General features: G+C 43.4%; 1 protein-coding gene across 9 annotated transcripts in view; it reads right to left on the reverse strand.

The window, feature by feature from the left end:
• LOC139571027 (zinc finger MIZ domain-containing protein 1-like) overlaps positions 1–22,376 on the reverse strand; it is a 201,415-nt gene that overhangs the window by 19,481 nt on the left and 159,558 nt on the right. For 6 of the 9 annotated variants that reach the window (XM_071393499.1, XM_071393500.1, XM_071393502.1 and 3 more), the window contains one exon: positions 21,169–21,274. In XM_071393499.1, coding sequence (XP_071249600.1) covers positions 21,169–21,274 — 106 coding nt within the window. Of the gene's footprint in view, positions 1–4,698; positions 5,137–5,361; positions 5,511–21,168; positions 21,275–22,376 lie in introns of those variants that run through there. The other 3 variants (XM_071393504.1, XM_071393505.1, XM_071393506.1) reach the window with 2 other exon arrangements.

Below are 22,376 nucleotides of genomic sequence, written 5' to 3' on the forward strand. Positions count from 1 at the left end.
CACAATACAGTTTTCATTCTTTAGAGGGCACACAGATAGGATTACATCACGCTAGTTTCCAGATTGAAATGTAGCCTAGAGTGAAGGCATAGGGGTCATGACCTGTGTACAGTATCTGACCTGCATTCAGACTGTTAAGATACTGACATATGATGCTTTGGCAGGAATTACCCATGATACACTATGATTAGAAGTATGTCCTTGTCCAATTACTAACCCTGGGGTCAGGACCTTCCCATCTGCACTATAGCATTTTCACCGCACAGTAACTTTAGACTCACTCACATATACATGCACTAGCTGTGAGGATCCTGGAGGTTTCAGTGGTTAGAACACATTAGATGGATACGATTTACAATATCCTGAGGCTAAAGGGATACTCCGGGATTTTGGCAATGACAGATGAACTTGCTAACACTAGTAAGCAATTGTGCTAGCGCTAGTTAGCGACTTCCCTCAGACTGCACATAGACATAAAAATGGTATCCACGAGTTCATTTGACTCTGGAGAAGTAGATAAAGGGCCCCATTGCCAAAATCCCTAAGTAACCCTTTAAGTCAGCGGCCTAGGCTTCTTACAGAAGAGGAAACAGGGTGGCCACACACACTAGCTGTGAGGATGCTGGTGGTTACAGTGGTTAGACATAGAGCACATTAGATGTACAGGAAACAAACAACAGTGCAGCTCAACAGATCAACAGTGTTCACTGGGAACTGCACCCTGTGTGTCTTAATGAATCCACCACTGTCCTCCCAGTACTACACAATCTTACTGGACGAGCTCCCAGTACTACACAATCTTACTGGACGAACAGCCAGTACTACACACTCTTACTGGACGAGCAGCCAGTACTACACAATCTTACTGGACGAGCTCCCAGTACTACACAATCTTACTGGACGAGCAGCCAGTACTACACAATCTTACTGGACGAGCTCCCAGTACTACACAATCTTACTGGACGAGCAGCCAGTACTACACAATCTTACTGGACGAGCAGCCAGTACTACACAATCTTACTGGACGAGCTCCCAGTACTACACAATCTTACTGGACGAGCAGCCAGTACTACACAATCTTACTGGACGAGCTCCCAGTACTACACAATCTTACTGGACGAGCAGCCAGTACTACACAATCTTACTGGACGAGCTCCCAGTACTACACAATCTTACTGGACGAGCAGCCAGTACTACACAATCTTACTGGACGAGCAGCCAGTACTACACAATCTTACTGGACGAGCTCCCAGTACTACACAATCTTACTGGACGAGCAGCCAGTACTACACAATCTTACTGGACGAGCTCCCAGTACTACACAATCTTACTGGACAATCAGCCAGTCTCTCTGAAGCAGAGCTCAGGTTACTGAGTTAAACTGTAGCAGCCAGTACGTACACAATCCTGGTCAGCTGGTACGTAGCAGCCAGTACTACACAATGCTTACTAGGACGAGCAGCCAGTACTCCAAGCATAGTCTTACTGGAACGAGCTCCCAGTACATAGTCCCCTGGAATCACTACTAGGACATAGTCCGCCTGGAGCCACTCCAACACATAGTCTTACTGGAACGAGCTGCCAGTACTACACAATCTTACTGGAACGAGCTCCCAGTACATAGTCCACTGGAACCACTCCAAGACATAGTCCCCTGGAACCACTCCAAGACATAGTCTCACTGGAACCAGCTGCCAGTACGACACAGTCTTACTGGAACGAGCAGCCAGTACTACACAATCTTACTGGAACGAGCTCCCAGTACTACACAATCTTACTGGAACGAGCTGCCAGTACTACACAATCTTACTGGAACGAGCTCCAAGACATAGTCCCCTGGAACCACTCCAAGACATAGTCCCCTGGAACCACTCCAAGACATAGTCCCCTGGAACCACTCCAAGACATAGTCCCCTGGAACCACTCCAAGACATAGTCCCCTGGAACGAGCTCCCAGTACATAGTCCACTGGAATCTTACTCCAGGACGTAGTCAGCCAGTACTACACCAAGTCTTAGTCCCTTGGACGAGCTCCCAGTAATACACAATCCTACTGGACCACTCCGAGACATAGTCCCCTAGATCACTACAAGACATAGTCTTACTGGAACGAGCTGCCAGTACGACACAATCTCACTGGAACCAGCTGCCAGTACGACACAGTCTCACTGGAACCAGCTCCCAGTACTACATAGTCTCACTGGAACAACTCCAAGACATAGTCTCCCTGGAGCCGAGCTCCAGGACATAGTCCCCTGGAACCACTCCAAGACATGTGGCCCCATGTAGCCGCTCCAAGCCCTAGTCCGCTGGTACGTACTCCAAGTCATAGTCCCCTGTGAACCACTCCAAGACATAGTCCCCTGGAACCACTCCAAGACATAGTCCCCTGGAACCACTCCAAGACATAGTCCCCTGGAACCACTCCAAGACATAGTCCCCTGGAACCACTCCAAGACATAGTCCCCTGGAACCACTCCAAGACATAGTCCCCTGGAACCACTCCAAGACATAGTCCCCTGGAACCACTCCAAGACATAGTCCCCTGGAACCACTCCAAGACATAGTCCCCTGGAACCACTCCAAGACATAGTCCCCTGGAACCACTCCAAGACATAGTCCCCTGGAACCACTCCAAGACATAGTCCCCTGGAACCACTCCAAGACATAGTCCCCTGGAACCACTCCAAGACATAGTCCCCTGGAACCACTCCAAGACATAGTCCCCTGGAACCACTCCAAGACATAGTCCCCTGGAACCACTCCAAGACATAGTCCCCTGGAACCACTCCAAGACATAGTCCCCTGGAACCACTCCAAGACATAGTCCCCTGGAACCACTCCAAGACATAGTCCCCTGGACCACTCCAAGACATAGTCCCCTGGAACCACTCCAAGACATTGTCCCATGGAACCACTCCAAGACATAGTCCCCTGGAACCACTCCAAGACATAGTCCCCTGGAACCACTCCAAGACATTGTCCCATGGAACCACTCCAAGACATAGATATACTGTACAGGTCTACATTTCTGATAATCTTATATAATGAATCACACTCATATTGCAGTGCTTTAGGATTTTACATTGTTGCATGTAGAATAGTGGAAACAAACATGCATGTTCTGAGTTGTAAAACATGGAGAGAGAAAATCTAATTCCAAAGTTTCCCATCAATGAAGCCATCATGGAGCGTCCATTCCAGTCAGTCTAAGTCTTTCTATGCTTTCAGACTCAAAACCCTCCTTTTATCTCGAGCCACAGCAGGGGACCCTACTTAAACCCAAAGCCAGACTGGGATTGCCTGACACACACATGCATACACACACATAATCTCAGATGCACACACGCAAACACACACATCACAGAACCATTAACACATCCAAACACCTTCCGATGTCTCTTCAAGCAGACAGCTCAACTCACAGATACGCTCACACGTGGTGCACACACACACACAGGCCGTGTCCGAAATCTGGCTTGTCTACTACTTACCTAAACTCCATCCTGTGTACTGGGTCGTTCCACTAATTAGGTGCCTTTTGAGTAGTGTAACTTGGTGAAAGAAAAGTGTTCAACTTAATAAAAAACACTTCTCATCTCATGTTAAATAAAAAAATGACTATTAGGTGCTTATTAAGTGGTAAATAACCTAACAGGGCTGACTGTAACAGGGTTGACGATTTCATCTTAAATCAGCCATAAATCCCCTTGTGACAGAGGGAATGGAAGCTTGTTGTGTGCAACAGGGAGGGGCAATTGAATGCAAGCTTGACTAAACATTTCTAGCCTGGGTAACAGGGTTGACGTGTTCTGCTCGACCCGCGCAGTTTTCCACCACAAAACACCAGAAAATGGCAAAAAAGAGTAGAACCAGCTCACCTGCTTTTACACTAGGATTTGACTATTAGCTGTTCAATGTCTCTTTTTGAAAAAAAATTAAAAAAAGAGTGGTTTCACCACATTAAAACAAGAGTTCAGTTCACGTAACAGGGTTGACCTTAAAATGAGGGACAGGTTGTTGTTTTACCTTAAAATGTATGATTAATAACATTAAATAAATAATAGTCTTCAGAAATGACTTTGTCAAAACAACAAAATAACTAGGGGTTTACAATGATGGTGAAACTTGGAGAAATGTTGGGGTTAAGTGGGTTCCTAGAAGTCACAGAGGTTGATGGAGGGACCTTAGTCGTTATTCATATTCAAAATCAGATTTATAGAATTTTCCATGTGGTCAATATTCAAGGGCGCTTCATTTAATATAACATGCTTTCAAAAAATGCAATATTTGTGCACAATTTCCACTTAAAATATCAAAGGAACGCAAAAGGAACTGATTTCATGGAATGACCCTACTAATCGTACTACATACTATTTAGAACATACTGTTTAGTAACAACAATGCAGTAAGCTACAAATATCAACATACTAGGCTCATCCTACTGAGAATACATCATCTAATGCGCAACTGCGTTGATTCCCGCCATTCGTTCATTTTGGTACAGTGTGTCCCCTCAGCTGATTATCAGCTGTTGTCAGACACGTGGGTCTCGAAAGACAATTCTCTTCCTCAATAGTGTGCAGCGAATTGTACTAGATGAAAAGGCGAAATTAGTATGACATCCTGGCATTTAAAGCATACTCAATACGGGTATTCGGACACGGACTCACATTCACACACCGCTCTTAGACTTACCCAGAGTCAAGAAAAGTCCCAGTGTGTCTCATCTCATTGTCGTCATGGCACAGGGAGAGAGAGAGAAGGCTCTGATGTCAGAACACAGCTAAGCTCCCACAGAGGCCAATGGCAACGCTCTAGCTTATTTTATTTCTCCCTTTTTTTAAACTCTCTTTCCTCTGCCCTTTCTTTTATCTTTCACTCAGTTTTTGCTTTTTTTCTCCCTGCTGTCTCTCTCCCTCTTCCCCTGCCTCTGTTTCCCCTCCCCTTCTCTATCTCTCTTTCTCCCCCGCTCTCTCTCTCCCTCGCTCTCTCTTTATCCCTGTTGTCTCTCCCTCTTCCTTCTGCCTCTGTTTTTTTTCTCTCTCTCTGTCTCTCTCTCTCTCTGTCTCGCTCTCTCTCTCTCCTTCCTGTCCAGTGTCGGCACAATGCACATCTATTATTTAGAAGCAGTCTCCCGGTCTCCCCGGCTCAGCCAATCAGAGAGCTTGCGCCATAGTAATGGGTTCCTGCCTCCTGCTGTACCTGCTACCAGCTCCAACTGGCTCCACAGATGACAGGATGGAGGGAGGGAGGAAAGGAGGGAGAGAGAGGGAAGGGAGAGGAGGGAGGGGAAGAGAAGAAAGTGAGGGAAAAGGAAAGAGTCAGAGAATGAGAGGGGTAGAAACAGGGACTCCTCACCTCTGTCGTGTGGTGCTGTTATTTATGCCTCTTGTTTTTATTCACTAGTGATCCATTGCACTGCCCCTGAAGCTCCAATCGCGCATACAAACACACACACAGGCACGTATGTACATATACACACACACACACACACACAAACTCTCTCTCGCTCTCTCTCAGACACACAGACAGCCCGACAGACACTTAGCTAGCGGGGAGGAAGGAGAAAAAAACGCAGCCAGCTCACATTTCTGACTTGCAGAAGTGGGTGGGACCTAACATGCTAGATAGACAGTATCCTGGCCAAAGGCCAATGCATCAGAGACAGAGGGAGACACAAACAGAGATAGAGAAACACAGAGAGAGAGAAAGAGTGAGAGAGAGATGAGAGAGAGAGAGAGAATGAGAGAGAGAGAGAGAAGAGAGAGAGAGAGAGAATGAGAGAGAGAGAATGAGAGAGAGAGAGAGAGAGAGAGAGAGAGAGAGAGAGAGAGAGAGAGAGAGAGAGAGAGAGAGAATGAGAGACACAGAGAGAGAGAGAGAGAGAGAGAGAGAGAGAGAGAGAGAGAGAGAGAGAGAGAGAAAGAGAGAGAGAGAGAGAGAGAGAGAGAGAGAGAGAGAGAGAGAGAGAGAGAGAGAGAGAGAGAGAGAGAGAGAGAGAGAGAGAGAGAGAGAGAGAGAGAGAGGGCACGCAGGCCTACAGAGGACCATCATTGACACACGGAGGTCTGATGCAGCATTTCACTGTGTGAAAAGTGCAATGTGAAACAGTTCTTCACCCAAGGTGTGTACGCTGTGATATCCTCCCTTCGCACTTTTCCTCCACAAAAGAGACCGGCTAAGTCAGCACTGTTCTATTGAAGTTCAGCTTTGGCATTAGCAAAATGACTTTTTACATTTCACTGTAAATGTGAACCAATGAATCACCTAATGTAAAATATTATAACATCATAACCACGTAAAATAAGCATCTTCCTCCGTACCCTTTGAAAACGGAACACTTATCTGTTTCAGGGTTTTACTAGTTTGAAAAGTTGACGGTACTTTTATGTTGCAAAGTGATTTCATCATTATCATCATCTCGTCTAAGGAGGTAAAGCTTAGTGTCAGACACACACACACACACCCACTATAAATAGCCCTATAGCAACATCAGTTAATAATGCAGTAGTAGGACTGCGCTCTCTCTATGTCTCTCTCTCTCAAAAAAAAGGAGAACTAAAAAGGAGAACAAAAAAGGAGAACTGCCACTCTGCCTCAAGCAGCTACAGGGAAACAGAGAACTTACAGGGGGGGGCGAGAGAGCAGAGAAAGGGTGAGTGTGTGAAAGACAGAGTTAAAGAGAGAGTGTGTGTACAAAATATGTTTTGCTTGTGAGTTACAGCCTGCCTCACACTGGAAGCGATCCGTCACTGTTGACACGCTGCATTTGTTGCTTTCCCTGACGTGCGACAGCAGATTTCCCAGGGAGCATGCTTTGTTGATTTACTCAGTGCTAACAGCATTCCATAGTCCTGCCTGGCCTGACTGGCCCAACATTCTCCACTCATAGTCCTGCCTGGCCTGCTCAACATTCTTTACGTCTGAGATCAGAGAGGGGGACGTCAGTGGAGGGACACTCCCAACTAATACAGAACCCTGGCCAACTCTCTCTCTGTCCCCATATTCCCTTCACATCCAAGTTAATTTACATTATTTTTTCTCTACCTCTCTTTTGTACCTTCACAGCCAAGTTATAACCTCTCTCCATCTCCTTCTCCCCTCCTCTACCCTCTTCTCCCTTTCCCCTCCACTCCAAACAAATATATCCTTAACAGCTTTCTCTCCCTTATTTGCCCAAGTTACACCTTTTCACAACCCTCTCGATTTCACTTTAGAGACGACAGTGATAGATTTGTGACAAGCAGCAGAGAGAAAAACAGGAGGAGAGTTATCCCCTCACTTTAGTGCTTTATACAGTCTCTGAGCTGTATGTACAGCTCTATCGCTCAGTAGCAAATGTGTCAGAAGGAAATCAAGAGAGAGTAGCATTGCTGTTGGCTAACTTGGCTGCAGACTGCAAAATCAAGATATGCAGGAACTAAAACTTTGGCTGCACACTTGTCTTAGTCATGCAGTCTCTTGCTCTCTCCATATAGTCTACCCCTCCCCCTAAACACAAAAGACAGTTTCGTTGTGGTATCTATATGAATAAGGTCACATAGCCGTTTCAAATTCAAGCCCCGAATGAGTGATATTAAATACTTCTCTATTGCAAAACAGTCAATATTCAATAGAATCCAATAACTTTGTATTTATTTGCCAGAATAAATACAATTTTTTAATTTAAGGGAAAACAAGCAAGATCCTGCATCTTTCTACGACCTTTAATATCCTCTGCCAACAATAACCAAACATTGTTGACATTCTGCTGTACTGTAGGGTAGTAATCACTAGCCTACATGTTATGCCATGACTTTAAATCATCCTCGGTCACACCTTGAAATCAACCCAAGAACAACTCCAAACTCGCCCCTCTCCGGAATTCAGAAAAGGAGTTGTCGGAAATATTACTTCATGCAAATATGTAAGCAGTGAGCATTATGAGCGAGAGGTGTAAATGTCTGTCGGCGCTGTCATTTTGAGGGACACTAATGTGTTTGTTGAATGTCACAGAGACAGCTTCAGGAAAGGACGGACATGATCTGAGACAGGTGAATGATTGACTGACTGCTGCCACTAGAGAGGAACCAAGAACTAGTTTGGTAACCCCAAATATCCACTGGTCTGCACAGTACAACACCTACATGTGAAACACCTCATAATGCTCTGTGCCTTACGTCTATCCACTTCCCCTTGTAGGCATATGTCTGAGGAAGGCTATAAATAACTAGCAAATGAGTCAGTCAGATGAATAGGCTACCTTTTTGATACAGTTAATTACCAATAAATATATTTTTTCTATGAAGACCTAACCTTTTAGGTAACTTTTTTAACATTTTAAGTTATGTTTAGGCTACCATAGCGTTACCAGTTGATCTTGACAGTGGCACATCCTCCACCTCAGAGCTAGCTCTCTCCTGTGAGGAATGGGATTAGGGTTAGCTCTGGTCTTTGTAGGGCAGCATAACCATTATCTAATGACTGTCCAGCAGGGAAGTGAACAGTCTGCAGGTAATCCACAGCAATGGCTAACGGCTAACAGCGAACTGCAGCTGGGTAATCCCAGATACAGCAACTGCAAGCAGCTATCGGCTAACAGCTAAAGGCTAACAGCTAAAGGCTAACTGCAGCTAGTAATGCAGCCACAGCAACAGATATTCATTTTATATATTTATTTAACCTTTATTTAACTAGGCAAGTCAATTAAGAACACATTCTTATTTACAATGATGGACTAAGGCCTCATGTGGGGATGAGGCTGGGATACAGTAACAAACACAAAGCTAATAATAGAAGAGGAACCAAGGTGGCCTATTGTGTGGGGTAGCTATGCTAACAGCTAATTCTATCACAACAGTGTGGATAGAGGCAGCTACACTCCCCTACATATTTATTTGGGCAGTGAAGTTAAAACTTTTATTTTTGGCTCTATACTCCTGCTTTGTGGATTTGAGAACAAATATTTCATATGAGGCGACAGTACAGAATATGGATGCTAATATGATTACAGATGATCATGAACGAATCGTGAATAATGATGAGTGAGAAAGTTACAGATGCACAAAAGATCATGCCCCCAAGACATGCTAACCTCTCACCATTACAACAACAGGGGAGGTTAGCATTTTTGGGGGGGCATGATATTTTTGCCTCTGTAACTTTCTCACTCATCATTATTCACAATTCATTCATGATTCTCCGTAATCATGGTAGCATCCACATTAATGTAGTTTTCAGAAACATATTCTATTGTTATTTACAATAAAATTAGTCCAAAATGACACAACACATTATTTACCATTCATTTCTATTGGGCACAACATAATCCGATACACAACCACAACAAACTGCAAATGCATCCAACAAATTTGTAGAGTCACAAGCTTGATGTAGTCATTGCGTGCTATGAATATGGGACCACATACTAAACTTTTGACTAAATGTAATACACTATAAGTTGTCCAAATACTTATGACACCTTCAAAATGGGGGAATAGATACATGTGTATGAAAATACACTCAAATAAAAGGTGACATTCTGTACTGTTGCCTCATAAAACATCCAAAATGCTGGAGTATAGAGACAAATTAAAATATTTAGCTACACTGTCCAAATAAGTACATAGGGGAGTGTACTGTACGCTCACAGTAAACTAATGCTAGCCCAATAGGATCTCAGTCTCTTCTCTGACTAATCGCAGATTAATGCGGCAGGTTAATCTCTCACTCTGAGAGGTCACAAACGCCAGACAGCTCATCCTTACCACCACACACACGCATATACACACACAAACATAGGCGTACACACAAAATAATATGACTATGCACACACGCTACATAGTCCTAGGCAAACAGGCTGCTTACATTAGGCCTAATACAGCCACTAAAAATAGAGGTAAAGTTAACGTTTGTAATATTTGAAATATCTGACATTTTCATTAATACATGGCCTATAAGGGTACAGACAATTTCTTTCCATTTGAACATCTCCACTGTAATAACCATCCTGTCACTGTATGATTGATCAGCATTCAGAGCGGAGCTGGAGGACCAGGCTGGCCCCTCCCCTCCCCTCCCCAGAGATGGCCAGAGTGGACCTCAGACTCCTGCTTTCCTTCTGAGCTCTCAGGTGTCAGATTTGGGACCCTCTGTCGCCAGCCTGGCTGTCAGGGGATTGTGCTGGGGCTGCACTTTATGTGCACGGAGACACACACACACACACATACACGCCCGAACACACACACACTTGCACGCAAGTGCACACAGGCACACGCACACAAAACACACACACACACACACAAATACAGGCAGTGCTGGTGATGGGCTGGTGCATCATCTATTCCAGCTTCACATAGAGGCCTTAAGAGTGTCTGTGTGTGTTTGTGTGTGTTCTGCGACCGTCGCCCTCTTGTCTGGTTCCTCAGACAGACGTCCTTGCAACCGAGGTAAGATGGATGCTGGCTGTCTGAGTGAGACCAGTCTGAGGCTCATCTGCCTTCATCACATCTCCCATCTCTCTCTCCCTCTCCCCATCCCTCCCAGTCTCTCTCTCTCCCCCTCCGTTTCTCTCTCTCTCCCTCCCTCCCAGCATCATATCTCCATCCCTAACTCTCCTCTCTCCCTCTCTCTCTCCCTCCCACCCTACCCTCCCCTCTCTCCCTCTCCCCATCCCTCCCAGTCTCTCTCTCTCCCCCTTCGTTTCTCTCTCTCTCCCTCCCTCACAGCTTCATATCTCCATCCCTAACTCTCCTCCCTCCCTCTCTCTCTCCCTCCCACCCTACCCTCCCCTCTCTCCCTCCCATCCAGCTTTCCTTCTAGGTGGTGGGCCGCTTTAGTTTTCGAGATGATCGATCTCTGTCGAGGAAGGAGCTGTTTTTTATTTTATTTTTTACATATTGTGTATATTTATTTATTCTGAACACATTTCCGTTTGTTGGCAATGTAAATTCTTGTAAATGTTTTCAAAATACTTACTTTTATGTTCGCTAGCTGGACAAGCAAACACCGCCGAGTACTAAACTGTAAACCAATCAAAACTCGTGTACTATCTCTGCTGATCACGTCTGCCAATCACATAATCTGTATCTAAGGTAGAAGTGGTGGTGACAACTGGAAAGAGATGTCCGTCCGACAAGCTGCAATCTAACTGTCTAAATGTGATACCATCAACGCAAGCTGTACAATTACTCCTAACTTAGAGCACAGGAACCTTAGTAATGAAGCTAACTTGCTAGTTAGCTAGCTAGTTACAACTAGTATATCTGTTGCTAACTACCAGGAGCAGATACATTACCTTCAGAAAGTATTCACACCCCTTTACTTTCCCCCCCAAAAATTATGTTACAGCCTGAATTTAAAATGGATTAAATTTAGATTTTGTGTCACGGATCTACACACAATACCCCATAATGTCAAAGTGGACTTTTGTTTGTAGAATTCATTTTTAAATAATAAAAAATGAAAAGCTGAAATGTCTTGAGTCAATAAGAATTCAACCCATTTGTTATGGCATGTCTAAATAATTTCAGGAGTAAAAATGTGCTTAACAAATCACATAAGTTAGATGGACTAATTCTGTGGTCAATAATAGTGGTTAACATTTTATGACAACCCCATCTCTGTACCCCACACATACAATTATCTGTAAGGTCCCTCAATCGAATAGTGAATTTCAAGAACAAATTCAAGCACAAAGACCAGGGAGGTTTTTCAAAACCTCACAAAGATGGGCAACGATGCTGAATATCCCTTTGAGCATGGTGAAGTTATTAATTAGGCTTTGGATGGTGACCCCAGTCTAAGATCGTTAGTACTTTGAGGCAGGTTCTCATTGAGGATTTGCCTGTATTTGGCTCCATTCATTTTTCCCCTCTATCCATACCAGTCTCTGCCGCTGAAAAGCTTCCCCATAGCATGATGCTACCACCACCATGCTTCACGGTAGGGATGGTGTTAGACTGGTGATGACCTGTGGCAAATTCTCTCCAGACATAGCGCTTTGCATTCAGGCCAAAGAGTTACATTTTTGCATCATCAGACCTCATCATTTTTTGTCTTATGCTCTCAGAGTCTTGCCTTTTTGAAAACTCCAGGCATTCTGTCCTGTGCCTTTTTCTCAGGAGTGGCTTCCGTCGGGCCACTCTTCCATAAACCTCAGATTGGTGAAGTGCTGTAGAAACTATTGTTCTTCTGACAGGGTCTCCCAATTTATTTTTTCACCTTTATTTAACCAGGTAGGCTAGTTGAGAGCAAGTTCTCATTTACAACTGCGACCTGGCCAAGATAAAGCAAAGCAGTTCGGCACATACAACAACACAGAGTTACACATGGAATAAACAAACATACAGTCAATAATACAGTAGAAAACAAACGTCTATATACATTGTGTGCAAATGAGGTAAGATAAGGGAGGTAAGGCAATAAATAGGCCATGGTGGCGAAGTAATTACAATATACCAATTAAACACTGGAGTGATAGATGTGCAGAAGATGAATGTGCAAGTAGATATACTGGGGTGCAAAGGAGCAAGATAAATAAATAAATACAGTATGGGGATGAGGTAGTTGGATGGGCTAATTACAGATGGGCTATGTACAGGTGCAGTGATCTGTGAGCTGCTCTGACAGCTGGTGCTTAAAGCTAGTGAGGGAGATATGTGTCTCCAGCTTCAGTGATTTTTGCAGTTCATTCCAGTCATTGGCAGCAGAGAACTGGAAGGAAAGGCAGCCAAAGGAGGAATTGGCTTTGGGGGTGACCAGTGAGATATACCTGCTGGAGCGTGTGCTACGGGTGGGTGCTGCTATGGTGACCAGTGAGCTGAGATAAGGCGTGGCTTTACCTAGCAAAGACTTGTAGATGACCTGGAGCCAGTGGGTTTGGCCACGAGTATGAAGCGAGTGCCAGCCAACAAGAGCGTACAGGTCGCAGTGGTGGGTGGTATATGGGGCTTTGGTGACAAAACGGATAGCACTGTGATAGACTGCATCCAATTTGCTGAGTAGAGTGTTGGAGGCTATTTTGTAAATGACATTGCCGAAGTCGAGGATCGGTAGGATGGTCAGTTTTACGAGGGTATGTTTGGCAGCATGAGTGAAGGATGCTTTGTTGCGATATAGGAAGCCGATTCTAGATTTCATTTTGGATTGGAGATGCTTAGTGTGAGTCTGGAAGGAGAGTTTACAGTCTAACCAGACACCTAGGTATTTGTAGTTGTCCACATATTCTAAGTCAGAACCGTCCAGAGTAGTGATGCTGGACGGGTGGGCAGGTGCGGGCAGCAATCGGTTGAAGAGCATGCAGTTAGTTTTACTTGCATTTAAGAGCAGTTGGAGGCCACGGGGGGAGAGTTGTATGGCATTGAAGCTCGTCTGGAGGTTAGTTAACACAATGTTCAAAGAAGGGCCAGAAGTATACAGAATGGTGTCATCTGCATAGAGGTGGATCAGAGAATCACCAGCAGCAAGAGCGACATCATTGATGTATACAGAGAAGAGAGACGGCCTGAGATTGAGGGCATCAAACTTAGATTGTAGGACGGCCGGGGTGTTAAGCATGTCCCAGTTTAGGTCACCTAGCAGCACAAGCTCTGAAGATAGATGGGGGGCAATCAGTTCACATATGGTGTCCAGAGCACAGCTGGGGGCAGAGGGTGGTCTATAGCAAGCGGCAATGGTGAGAGACTTGATTCTGGAAAGGTGGATTTTTAAAAGTTGAAGCTCGAATTGTTTGGGTACAGACCTGGATAGTAAGACAGAACTCTGCAGGCTATCTCTGCAGTAGATTGCAACTCCGCCCCCTTTGGCAGGTCTATCTTTTCAGAAAATGTTATAGTTAGGGATGAAAATTTCAGGGTTTTTGGGGGTCTTCCTAAGCCAGGATTCAGACACGGCTAGGACATCCGGGTTGGCAGAGTGTGCTAAAATAGTGAATAAAACAAACATAGGGAGGAGGCTTCTCTGGGGACTAGGATTGGAGCTAGGCACTGCAGGGCCTGGATTAACCTCTACATCAACAGAGGAACAGAGGAGGAGTAGGATAAGGGTACAGCTAAAGGCTATAAGAACTGGTTGTCTAGTACGTCCGGAACAGAGAGTAAAAGGAGCAGGTTTCTGGGCGCGATAGAATCCATCTTAGCCAAGGAACTCTGTAGTTCTGTCAGAGTGGTCATTGGGTTCTTGGTCACCTCCCTGACCAAGGTCCTTCTTGCCCGGTTGCTCAGTTTGGTCGGACAGCCAGCTCTAGGCTGGGTAATCAAAAAATATATATATCTCCCAATGATGGAGACCTCTGTGCTCTTGGAAACTTTCAACACTCTAGAAATAGTTTTATACCCTTCCCCAGATATATGCCTCATCACAATTCCATCTCGGAGATCTATGGACAGTTCTTTGGACATCATGGTATATTTTCTGCTCTGACATGCACTGTCAACTGTGGGTCCTTATATAGACATGTGTGTTTCTTTCTAAATCATGTCCAAACAATTGAATTGGCCACAGGTGGACTCCAATGAAGTTGTAGTGACATTTTATGGATGATCAAGGTAAATTGGATGCATCTGAGCTAAATTCGGAGTGTCATAGCAAAGTGGTGTGAATACTTATGTACTGTGAATGAGATATTTCTGTATTTCATTTTCAATAAATTTGCAAAGATTTATAAAAACAAGTTTTCACTTTGTCATAATGGGGTGTGTTTTGTTTTACACTTTACTTGATACCTAGCGTAGTAAAATGTTAAGACACGGTCATAACCATGTCACAATACGTCATAACAGCTGACATAACCTGTCATAATATGGTCATAACACGGTGACACATATATTTAGACCTGTGACATATATTACGTTATTTTATGGCTGGTTATGACACCTACATAAGTGTCAAAACTCACAAAACCTACCATGGTAGTTATTTTGTGGCTGGTTATGACACCTACATACGACTGTTAAAACCCACAAAACCCTTCCACACAAGGCAAAACATTCTATTACACCATAGACAACTTGTCAACGGTATTTTTATGTTTTATAACATTTTCTGAAATTGACCATGTTGAATTAACATTGTAATTGCGCACCCAATGATGTCAGACATGCACATACCACAATTCCCTGTTGCTGATGACTGGGATGAATGCAGGAGCATATTTCAGGAGCAGGACAAGACACCGTCTTTTTGACTGATGACTGATATAAGGGCAAGTAATAGGCCCGTGATAGGCCTATCTGGCTTATATGACTCTGATGGTCATAATGCTTCTTGACAGTGTCATAAAGTGTATTTCCTTAGTCCAAGTAAAGTGACACAGGTGGTCATAATGCTTCTTGATAAGTGTCATAAAGTGTAAAAACATGACTTCATTACAACAATAAAACAAACTTTAGAATGAAAGGAAACTTCTTCTTGGCAGGGAAATGTAGGTGTCATAACCAGACATAAAATAACGCAATATATGTCACATCAGATGTAAACATATGGGTCATGACACTGTTATGACCATATTATGTCAGATTATAACAAGTTATGTCAGCTGTTATGACATATTATGACATGGTTATGACCATATCATAAAGTGTTATGACACTAAGTGTCAAGTAAAGTGTTACCAAAAAAAAAACATTTCATCCATTTTGAATTCAGGCTGTCACACAACAAAATGTGGAATAAGTCAAGGGGTATGAATACATTCTGAAGGCACTGTTCGTGTTGGCTATGCCATATGTATTGGCTAATATCGATATGCAACTGTCATTTTTAAACCTCCATTCTAACATACATGACAGGCACACATCTTTCTATCTACATGCCCTGATTTGGGTTTCTTTGCAAAGTGTCTGATTGAAAGTTAGATAATTGAAATGAGAAATATAATCATGCCAAAACATGATTCAACAATTGAATTCTCTGACAGAGCGATAGCTAGCTAATGAAACACAAAATGGCATTTACAGTAGCTGGCTAGGCTAGTCAAACTGTAACATTGGCTAGCTTTCAATAAATTGTCTAAATGATCAATGGAGTTAGTTACCTCTTCATATGATCAAGACAATTCATTTTGCATGCTGCATATTTCAAGTGCCCTCAAAACAGATATTTATCTTATTTCATTTGGGGAGCTAGCTAGCTATATCGGTTCTTCTTCATCAGACAGCAGCTCGTGTTTTTACATGAAGCTGTGTTTACATCGTAGATAGAAGCCGCACATTGGCTGCCTTCATCACGAGGGGTATGTACGGGAGTTCTGATTGGTTCCAAGTTTAGTTGTTTAGCAAAATTGCCTGAGCGGCCGTGTGTTCAAATATATTTTTTATGAGAGAAAATGTGCAAGAAATGAAGGTGCTAACAAATCTTATAGTCATAAGAATGGTTTACTGTCATGTACAAAAAATCTGCTCCTCCCTCGACGGGGATCGATCAACTTCGTGTTTTCAGGCTTCAGTCCACCACCTATTCCGCTGAACCCACATTTTGGTTTGTGTCCAAAATGGAGCCTTATTCACTGTAGCACTTTTGACCAGGGCCCATAGCGCATAGGGGGCCATTTGGGATGCATCAGGCCCAGGCCAAGGCCCAGGCCCAGGCTCAGGCCCAGACTGGATTCTTTCAACAAGATCCCAGAGCCATCACAAGGCCTGGAGATGATTTAAACTGTCATACAGACCACACAGTTCAACTTGAGCACTGGGCGACAGTCACATTATACCATCAGTACAGAAACAGGTGAAGGGAATAGACCTAGCCATATAAACTAACGTCTGCCTGTCTGTCTGTCTGTCTGTGTGCTTGGGTTCTTCTAATAGGTGGATCAACCACTAAGGAATTATACTATTTCAAGAGAAGAAAGAATAGAAACAGTTGATTTTGAAAATGCTCTCTACGGATGAGCACTGAGACATGAGAGATGAAATGGAGAAATGTAATTCTGTTGTGTGTACACATATAAATACATTTAGACTCAGTTTTTCACAATTCCTGACATTTAATCTAAGTAAAAATTCCCTGTCTTAGGTCAGTTAGGATCACCACTTTATTTTAAGAATGTGAAATGTTAGAATAATAGTAGAGAGAATTATTTATTTCAGCTGTTATTTCTTTCATCACATTCCCAGTGGGTCAGAAGTTTACATACACTCAATTAGTATTTGGTAGCATTGCCTATAAATTGTTTAACTTGGGTCAAACGTTTTAGGTAGCCTTCCACAAGCTTCCCACAATAAGTTTGGTGAATTTTGTCCCATTCCTCCTGACAGAGCTAGTGTAACTGAGTCAGGTTTGTAGGCCTCCTTGCTCGCACACGCTTTAACAGTTCTGCCCACACATTTTCTATAGGATTGAGGTCAGGGCTTTGTGATGGCCACTCCAATACCTTAACTTTGTTGTCCTTAAGCCATTTTGCCACAACTTTGGAAGTATTCTTGGGGTCATTGTCCATTTGGAAGACTCATTTGCGACAAAGCTTTAACTTCCTGACTGATGTCTCGAGATGTTGCTTCAATATATCCACATAATTTTCCTTCCTCATGATGCCATCTATTTTATAAAGTGCACCAGTCCCTCCTGCAGCAAAGCACCCCCACAACATGATGCTGCCACACCCGTGCTTCACGGTTGGGATGGTGTTCTTCGGCTTGCAAGCCGCCCCCTTTTTCCTCCAAACGTAACTATGGTCATTATGGCTAAACAGTTCTATTTTTGTTTCATCAGACCAGAGGACATTTCTCCAAAATGAACGATCTTTGTCCCCATGTGCAGTTGCAAACCGTAGTCTGGTTTTTTGATGGCGGTTTTGGAGCAGTGGCTTCTTCCTTGCTGAGCGGCCTTTCAGGTTATGTCGATATAGGACTCGTTTTACTGTGGATATAGATAATTTTGCACCTGTTTCCTCCAGCATCTCACAAGGTCCATTGCTGTTATTCTGGGATTGATTTGCACTTATAGCACCAAAGTACGTTAATCTCTAGGAGACAGAACGCGTCACCTTCCTGAGCGGTATGACGGTTGCGTGGTCCCATGGTGTTTATACTTGCGTACTATTGTTTGTACAGATGAACGTGGTACCTTCAGGCATTTGGTAATTGCTCCCAAGGATGAACCAGACTTGTGGAGGTCTCCAATTTTTTCTTGCCTGATTTCTTTTGATTTTCCCATGATGTCAAGCAAAGAGGCACTGAGTTTGAAGGTAGGCCTTGAAATACATCCACAGGTACACCTCCAATTGACTCAAATTATGTCAATTAGCCTATCAGAAGCTTCTAAAGCCATGACATCGTTTTATGGAATTGTCCAAGCTGTTTAAAGGCACAGTCAACTTAGTGTATGTAAACTTCTGACCCACTGGAATTGTGATACAGTGAATTATAAGTGAAATAATCTGTCTGTAAACAATTGTTGGGAAAATGACTTATGTCATGCACAAAGTAGATGTCCTAACCGACTTTCCAAAACTATAGTTTGTTAAAAAGAAATTTGTGGAGTGGTTGAAAAACAAGTTTTAATGACTCCAACCTAAGTGTATGTAAACTTCCGACTTCAACTGTACATGCTAGCACATAATGCCGAAATCCCAAATATTTACCACAAAAAACAAGCCAATCAAATTCATGGTTACTCAAAGTTCTTTCAACCATCCGTTTATCTTTATTCTGACCGGTTATGGCTTTGTCAGGCTTTCTCTACCTCTCCACCCATCCATCCATCTCTCTCTCTCGTCCCTGCCTATCCAGATTTCACTCCGACAAATGGACACTTTGAGGAGCAATGGGGTATGGATTGGAGGAATTGGATTTGAAAGGTAAAGTGTCTGAGGACAGCATTACTGTAGTGTGTGTGTGTTGTGTGTGCGTGTGGGTACATTTGTGTTTGCGTGTGTGTGTGTGTTTGTGTGCGTGTGTGTGTGTGTAGAGACTGTCGAGTTGACTGTTTTCTGTGAGGCTGCCTGCCATCCGGACAGCTCTTCTCAATGGCACATTAAAGATTAATAGCTACTATAAATACTCTGTTATAATGTACTCTGGCCATACGTCATGTCTGAGATACTGTACAAGCAGTTTAAAGAAGGCTGAAATAAAAAAAAACACAGAAGCCCTAAAATATGACCATGGTTATGTTCCAAATAGCACCTTATTCCCTACAAAGTGCACCTCTTTTGACAAGGGCCCACAGAGCTCTGGTTAAAACTTGCATCCCATTTCTGTGACCAGGACGTGATCAGACAACCTTATAGATACAGTTATCTTATAGATAGAGTCATTAAAACTCGTTTTTCAACCACTCCACACATTTCTTGTGAACAAACTATAGTTTTGGCAAGTCGGTTAGGACATCTACTTTGTGCATGACACAAGTAACTTTGCCAACAATTGTTTACAGATTATTTCACTAATAATTCACTGCATCACAATTCCAGTGGGTCAGAAGTTTACATACACTAACTTGACTGTGCCTTTAAACAGCTTGGAAAATTCCAGAAAATTATGTCATGGCTTAAGAAGCTTCTGATAGGCTAATTGACATAATTTGAGTCAATTGGAGGTGTACCTGTGGATGTATTTCAAGGCCTACCTTCAAACTCAGTGCCTCTTTGCTTGACATCATGGGAAAATCAAAAGAAATCAGCCAAGACCTCAGAAAAAGAATTGGAGACCTCCACAAGTCTGGTTCATCCTTGGGAACAATTTCCAAAAACCTGAAGGTACCACGTTCATCTGTACAAACAATAGTACGCAAGTATAAACACCATTGGACCATGCAGCCGTCATACCGCTCAGGAAGGAGACGCGTTCTGTCTCCTAAAGATTAACATACTTTGGTGCGATAAGAGCAAATCAATCCCAGAATAACAGCAAAGGACCTTGTGAAGATGCTAGAGGAAACAGGTAAAAAAGTATCTATATCCACAGTAAAACGAGTCCTATATCGACATAACCTGAAAGGCCGCTCAGCAAGGAAGAAGCCACTGCTCCAAAACCGCCATCAAAAAGCCAGACTATGGTTTGCAACTGCACATGGGGACAAAGATTGTATTTTTTTGGAGAAATGTCCTCTGGTCTGATGAAACAAAAATAGAACTGTTTGGGCATAATGACCATCGTTATGTTTGGAGGAAAAGGGGGGAGGTTTGCAAGCCGAAGAACACCATCCCAACCATGAAGCACAGGGGTGGCAGCATCATGTTGTGGGGGTGCTTTGCTGCAGGAGCGACTGGTGCAATTCACAAAATTGATGGCATCACGAGGCAGGAAAATGATGTGGATATATTGAAGCAACATCTCAAGACATCAGTCAGGAAGTTAAAGCTTGGTCGCAAATGGGTCTTCCAAATGGACAATGACCCCAAGCATACTTCCAAAGTTGTGGCAAAATGGCTTAAGGACAACAAAGTCAAGGTATAGGAGTTGTCATCACAAAGCCCTGACCTCAATCCTATAGAAAATGTGTGGGCAGAACTGAAAAAGCGTGTGCGAGCAAGGAGGCCTACAAACCTGACTCAGTTACACCAGCTTTGTCAGGAGGAATGGGCCAAAATTCACCAAACTTATTGTGGGAAGCTTGTGGAAGGCTACCTGAAACGTTTGACCCAAGTCAAACAATTTAAAGGCAATGCTACCAAATACTGATTGAGTGTGTGTAAATTTCCGACCCACTGGGAATGTGATGAAAGAAATAAAAGCTGAAATAAATAATTCTCTCCACTATTATTCTGACATTTCACATTCTTAAAATAAAGTGGTTATCCTAACTGACCTAAAACAGGGAACTTTTACTAGGATTAAATGTTGGGAATTGTGAAAAACTGAGTTTAAATGTATTTGGCTAAGGTGTATGTAAACTTCCGACTTAAATTGTACAGTAAATGCAATAATCTACCTTATGAACTCAGACTGAGAACAATTCACACAAAAGGCCTCCTAAAAGATTGAAACGTTGGGCCTGGGGTGTTCAACAGTAGCTGTGTCACATACAGTGACTTCCTAGCCTGCACTTCATCATGGCGCGGGTAACACTTTATTTTACAGTCCTGTTTCACCTGGGTACATTTGGCACCAAACAGAAAAAAACTAATTGCAACAGGACGGGATGACCTGCATCTGTCCAATAAGAAACGTTGTAAAACTTTTTCTATTGCGTGCCCTAATGAACACGATCCTGATATTTAGTCAGTAATTTTGCCGTGTCTCTTACCTGCAGACTTGGGCGTGAACTTGTCTCTGTTAGCAGCACACACAGCCAGCAGCCTGTAGCCTAGGTCCAGGTCAAAGCCTTGTTGGGCTGCCACACGACTCACCACCTAGAGGGAGGGATAGAAAGAGGAAAGGGATGGAGGAGAGGGAGGGGGAAGAGGGAGGGAGAGCAAGAGACACAGATGAAGAGGGGAAGAAAGAGACGGGAGAGAGAAAGAGAGAGAACAATCGATAAGTAACCAGAACACTACTCAGTGAGCAACCACAGAATTATCAACACAGTAAGTAACTATCTGCAACATATTCAGGGGTATTTGTGTGGAAGCTAATCAAAACGGTTACTATTTGAGCTTTTGAATATTTCAGATCTAAGAGAGACCAGTGGGACAGGTAAGGTACATCCCAAAATGGCACCCTATTCCCTATATAGTGAACTACTTTTCACTACAATATGTTTGTTCCATGTGTTGCCATTTATCATGAAAGCACGATAGAAAATACCCTGACTCTCCTTAGCAAACAGTTATAATCTTATGCCTGCTAAACTAGTAAATGCTTGTGTCCCACTAACCTCCTAACCCTGATGTTCTGTTATCGAATAATGTGATATTTGGCTCTGGGTTCCCAGAATGAGATTATGCTGGAACAGGTTTATGAGGTGAACCATGATGTAAAAAGCCTTGTTGAATCTATTGTAGCACGCACACACAGACGGGAAATTAAAATATCATCAGGAACATTGTTTGAGCATCTGTTAAAAACTACAGTCATCAGATGATTCAGTAAACTCACAGATTTAGTTGTCAGACTGCTTCCGTAGTCTTGGATATACCAGACCTTGGAGCATTGTAAGTTAGGCAACAGCACAAGGTATGGGGAGGATGTCGGCTTCTCTCTGACATTTTGAAAGGGAGAAAAAATCTGGGGAGACAGACAACTCCCAACAAATTATGAGTTTGGGTTGTCGGGGCTTGAAATGCGGGCAGGAATTGTGCTCATGTGTAGCATGGGGCAACAAGCGGATACGCCAGTGACGTTACCGGGTGACATGCTTCCCATTTCCGACTGGTCCTCTCTGTCTCAACTGCTGGAACTTCTACAGACGGTTAAGCTGGAGCATTGGTTCTACACTGCCGGAAGCAACCCGGAGAGACTAGAGAGAGACTGTAGCGAGACTACTGCTTCCTCATCACCACTGTCCTAGAAAAA

Source organism: Salvelinus alpinus, chromosome 3, assembly GCF_045679555.1.
Source record: "Salvelinus alpinus chromosome 3, SLU_Salpinus.1, whole genome shotgun sequence".
NCBI classification, from domain to species: Eukaryota; Metazoa; Chordata; class Actinopteri; order Salmoniformes; family Salmonidae; genus Salvelinus; species Salvelinus alpinus.